This window comes from Petaurus breviceps, unplaced genomic scaffold, assembly GCF_028583685.1.
Source record: "Petaurus breviceps papuanus isolate PSGF00001 unplaced genomic scaffold, PetGlider_PUasm1.0 90865, whole genome shotgun sequence".
NCBI lineage: Eukaryota > Metazoa > Chordata > Mammalia > Diprotodontia > Petauridae > Petaurus > Petaurus breviceps.
Genome location: NW_027187367.1, coordinates 6,943,954 through 6,949,083, shown reverse-complemented (window position 1 = coordinate 6,949,083; position 5,130 = coordinate 6,943,954). Strand labels below are relative to the sequence as shown.

Sequence of the window (5,130 nt, the reverse complement as noted above, 5' to 3'; positions counted from 1 at the left end):
TCTCTCTCTCTCTCTGTCTCTCTCTCTCTCTCTCTCTCTCTCTTTCTCCCTCTCCCTCGCTTCCTAGACAATAAGCAGACGACACAGCTGTTTACCCACCTCCATACCTAGGGGATTGGGTTATAGAATTAATTAATGTTTGCAAAATGCTCAGGGAGACCCAGGGGGTGGGAACCCTGAGGCGCCAGGTGAGTGCCAGACTTGTTGACAGACTTTGCCCGAGAGGAAGGGCTTTGGGGAGAAGGGAGATGGGGGAGAAGCGAGAGAATAGGATTAGCTAGCTCTCAGTAATGGAAGGGGTGGAGGGAGTACCATAGGCTCAGTATAAAAAAAAAAGTCTAGAAAAGTGGAAGAGGAAGGTTAAAACTTTGTACCCATTTGGGTGCCCCAGTATCGGGCATAGAGAATTTCACAGTAACTTAGAGAACGTTTGGTCCAAAAGGAAGGAATTCAAGGGAAAAGATGCTAAGCTAAGAGCCTGAGAGTGATGCACACGCTGGTCTGTGCTGCCCTGCAGCTGCCCACAGGGTGTGAGGGTCAAGAACCCAATGAAACAGCCCTTATTCACATCCTTATTCCAATCTAGCACCATAATACCCTCTTCCCTGGGACCCCCGACCCACCTTCCCTTTACCCAGATACAGTTCAAGCCTCCTGTTTCTTTCATACCTGGGGAGAAGTGGTGGGGGGGGGGAGGAGAAGGGCTCAGTCTCTTCCCCTTTACTCCCTCCTGTAGGAGAAAGCGGAGCCAAGACTCCGCAGGGGAGCAAGAAGAGGGGAGCAGTAAGAGGGGCGGGGGAGAACCCACCAGCCCCGTCAGGGCCCTCGCCTACTACCTGAGCAAACATTCACTTCCTTTCTCAAAGAAAAATATGCAAGTATTTCCACCTCCCCCCACCCCCTCCTAACAAACCGGGGGCAGCTGTCTCCGAGTTCGGAACTGCCTAGGACTCTCCGTCGGTGGGCGTGAGGAAGGAGGGGTACTGCCCACAACGAGGGCAAATTAACCCTCACCCCCTCCGGGACCAGCTCCCCCCTTTCCCCCCACTCACCCTAGGGTACTGATGAAGCCATTGACCGAGCCTTCGGCGTACAGGGAGACGATGTCCCCGATGTGGAGGAAACTGGACATTTCGTTCATGGCTGCAGGCGGGTGTGCAGCCTGGACACCCGAGGGGGCGCACTTAGTGAGGGCGAGGAGGAATGAGCCTTTCAGGGGGGCGGGGAGGAGCGAGCCCCCAATCTCGGAGCAGCGCGGTCAGTTGTTGCCAGGGTGGGTTCTGCCTGAGAGTAGCGCGGGCAGAGGGGAGGCACGCGTGTGTGCCCGAAAGGCTGCCCCGAGATCTCCGCGTGCCCTCCCGCCGAGTCAGGCTACTGCCCGCCCGGCTAGCTACCTGCAATGGAGGGAGAGCAGGAAGTCTGGGGCCGCCACACACATGCAAATCCAGCCCCGGGAGGCGGGGAGGCCACACCCCGGCTCACCCCACACCCCCTCTCCCCGGCTGGGGCCAGCCGGGCTGCGCCCAAGTCAAGGCGGAGGAAGGTGGAGGGACGGGAGACCCTGCTTCCCAATCACCCGAGTGGGGAAGGAACCGAGACGTGGCACGTTCCTGCTCCCAATTACCCCGGGGCCTTATCCTCCTCTCCAGCCCAGATCTGAGACCACAGCTTCGGGGGCTGTAGACAAGGTGCCGGGGGAGGAGGGGAAGGGGTGGAAGGAGCAGAGAACTCCTGGGCTGAACACGCTACCGAAGCAATCGAGAATCCAGCCCAAGACCCCCTTTCCAGGGCGCACCCAGAGGGTTGCGCAGCAGGGTTAGCGTGAACATTCTCCCAACCCCTAGTGCCGGTTCAGATTTCCAGCTGTGGAAGAGACGGCTCTGCTCCCTAAGTCCACAATCTCGGGGCGGGGATGGAAGGTTGGAAGAATTGTGCTGTACTGAGTAACAGGGGTGGGAGCAGAAGGCACTTTCTCCTGCCCTGAGTATCGGTCCGGGGAGCCACAGGACTCTAGAGGCGGAAAGTCAGCACACCCCCATCCCAGTTTCTACTCTTTCCTTCTCACTTTGTGCCTCGAGCCATCAAATGGATGCAGGATCTTTCTATTTCAGGTCAGCCCCAGGACTGCTTCGAACGCACTCCCTTCTCCCGCTTCCAGTCCAGCACTGTCCCGCACCGCCCCACTGATTGGGGCGCGTTGGCCAGGTCCCCTGTAAATCACATCATTCGGTAAAAACTTGAAAAGGCCTTTCATTGCAAAATAGAAAATCCCCGGATTAGAGTTTGGAGGGGAAATAGAGCAACAGGGTGGGTTTTGTTTTCTGCATTTTTTTTTTCCTCCGGATTCCTCTACACAAAGCAAAAGAATCCAACTTTCGAATATGTTCAGTTTCTCTCTCTCCTAGGAGGTGGGTGAAAACTCTCCCTCGCTCCTAAATTCCCCAGCTCCTCCCTCCGCCCCTGCTCCCCGCCCCCAGTCACACACACACACTCACGCACTCTCTCTCTCTCTCTCTCTCTCTCTCTCTCTCTCTTTCTCTCTCTCTCTCTCTCTCTCTCTCTCTCTCTCTCTCTCTCTCAGAGAAAACTTGCCATTTAGTATTAATGTGCTGCAAACAATGAAATGGGTGTTATACTAAACCCATGCACTGCAAGGTTCCTGCCCTCCGGGATAGGAGGCAGAGCTGCTGTTCGAGAGAGCACACACATTCTCTCTCTCTCTCTCACACACATACACACATACACACGGGTGCTCGAACACTCACAAGTTCCTGCACCACGCACAGAATGTCCGTCGCTCTGTTGGGAGAGCTTACAATCACTTTGTTTTATTTTCTGTCCTTCGTTGTTTATTTTCCTCTTATTTGACTTCCTGAGGAGAGATAGATCGGCGACTTTCTCCAAATTGCTCTCCTCCTGCCCCCGGGGAGGCTTACCTACAGAGAAAGGGGGCTCACTGGAGGAAGATTCAGAATGAGGACTGGGATGGGTGGACGAGCTACCTCAGAGTTACTGGACAAATTGGAGGGAAGCTCCTTTCCAAAGGACAGAAGATGAAGGCAAGAGGCTGAACTGGGGGAAACCTTTAGAGGAGTGCTCTCCTTGACAAAGACTCGATACTGGAAGAGACTTTAGAGACCATCTAGTCCCATCTCCTCATTTTACAGATGGAGAAACTGAGGCTGAGAAGTGGGAAATGATTTTCCATCGTCTTTGGTCCCAGAGATCGTCAGTGGAAATCTGGGACTAGAATCCAGTTCAATGTCTTTCCACTCTACCAAGTTGCTCCCAGGGCCTGCCTGTTCTAGATTTGAGATTCAGGTGCTTGAGAGTTTGGGGTACTTACAGGTTCAGCTTTACTAAAGTGGTGGGTCCATCTGGTTTTCACTGAAGCTATATCAGAGGCTGGGAAGCCTCTTCCAAAAAATATCTCCCTTACTGATTGTCATTGTATATGAATCCTCTTTTCAAATGCCAGCCTTAAGAGAACAATTTTAACTTTGGCGACCAACCTAGGAGTAAGGCCCTATAGAAATGGCACGTTAGGTAACTTCTCAGATTGGGCAGGGCCTAAAAGGTTAGGTTATAGGTAGGACTTACTTCTTGGTTCTGCATACCACTAAAGGTAGTTGGATAGGGAGCGAAGGGGGGAGGAAGGAGAGTCTTATGGGAGAAATTTAAAAGTCAGTTTGGCTTTTTTTTTTTTTTTGGTAAGGCAATGTAGTAGACCAGAAAGAGCATTGATATTGGAGTCAGGAAATCTGAATTTGAATCCTAGCTCTGACACTAACTGTATCACCTTGAGATAATCACTTCCTCCATGAAAATTTTTCTTATTCCCCCCATCTCCATTCCAGCTAGAATTGAGTCCTCTCTCTCCCCCAAGTCACTCATCTTTCTCCAATCAACAAGTATTTCTTAAGAACCTTCTATGTATCAGGCATTGTACTAGGCTTTGTCAATACAAATAAAACAACTCCTACTTAAAAGAAGCTTACATTCTAAAGGGGTAAACCACAAGTACATATATAACTATGCAGAATAAATACAAAGTCATTCAGTACAAGGTAGTTTGGGAGGGGGAGCATTAGGTGATTAGAAAAAAAGATGGTGCTTAAGCTACACCTTAAAGCCTTAGAGAGATTCTATGAGGCAGAAGTGAAGGGGGAGTGCATTGTAGGCATGGGACATAGCTAGTGTAAGACACTGCAGCGGAAGTAGGAACAAAGAGGAGGGTAACGTACAGGGATGCTGGAAAGATAGTTTGGAACTAGATTGTAAAGAACATTAAGAGCTAAACAGAGGAGCTTATATACAATGGCTTTCCCGATCTGAATTGGGGGTTAAATGTTTGACACTGTGAACACTGAAGGAGCACAGGTTTCTGAGTGAAAGCTAGTAAGGAAGTAGTCTGAAAGCAGCTGTGGGGAGCAGAGTTCTCCAGCTCCTGCTCCAGGACCAGTGTGTTGGGAGTTGGGAGTGAAGGAACAACTGATGATGGAGAGAGACAGGAAAGGAGCCAGCCAGGTCTTGGGAATCAGTAATTAATAATAATAATAGTAATATTTCATCCTGGAATCAAGAGAGAATGAGTAGAGGGAACACATGGTTATATCTGCACTTAAGGAAAATCACTTTGGTATTTTGTGGACATTAGACTGGAATAGGGGACAGATTTGAGGCATGGAACCCAGTTAGGAAGTCATTGTAATAATTTAGGTAATAAAGTGACAAGGGCCTGAACTAATGTATTTGTATGAGAAGAAAGAAAGGTTTGGATGTAAGGGATATTGTAAGGATAGAAATGGCAGGATTTAGTAGCTGGTTGCATGTGTGGGGATGGGGAACATAAAGAAATCAAGGATGTCATCAGGATTGCAAACCTGGAAGACTGCAAGGGTAATGGTGCCTTTGACAGAAAGAGGGAAGTTGGTAAGAAGAGTGGCTCTGGGGCAAAAGATAAATTCTGTTTTGGACATGTTAAGTTCATGATGTCTTCTGGGCATCCAATGTCTTTTTTAAAGATTTTTTTTTTTAAAGCAATTGGGACTAAGTAACTTGCTCAAGGTTACACAGCCAGTTATTATTTCTGGGTGTGGTGCTGAGTATCTGAGCCCGGGATTCGATCTC

The 5,130-nt window shown here is 49.9% G+C and overlaps 1 protein-coding gene and 1 long non-coding RNA gene across 4 annotated transcripts in view; one reads left to right on the top strand and one right to left on the bottom strand.

The window, feature by feature from the left end:
- Window positions 1–1,428, bottom strand: part of ITPR3 (inositol 1,4,5-trisphosphate receptor type 3) — a 126,131-nt gene extending 124,703 nt beyond the window's left edge. The window contains exon 1 of one of the 2 annotated variants that reach the window (XM_069073470.1): window positions 1,053–1,428. In XM_069073470.1, coding sequence (XP_068929571.1) covers window positions 1,053–1,141 — 89 coding nt within the window. In that variant the 5' untranslated portion in view covers window positions 1,142–1,428. The remainder of the gene's footprint in view (window positions 1–1,052) is intronic. The other variant, XM_069073471.1, reaches the window with a different exon arrangement.
- A 124-nt stretch (window positions 1,429–1,552) lies between these two features.
- LOC138150088 (uncharacterized) lies at window positions 1,553–3,992 on the top strand. Of its 2 annotated transcripts, XR_011165505.1 has the most exons (3): window positions 1,553–1,688; window positions 2,112–2,229; window positions 3,168–3,992. It is a non-coding gene; the product is annotated as an uncharacterized lncRNA (long non-coding RNA). The 2 variants fall into 2 exon arrangements; XR_011165504.1 differs by having other exon boundaries at window positions 2,112–3,992.
- The last annotated feature ends 1,138 nt before the right edge of the window (window positions 3,993–5,130 follow it).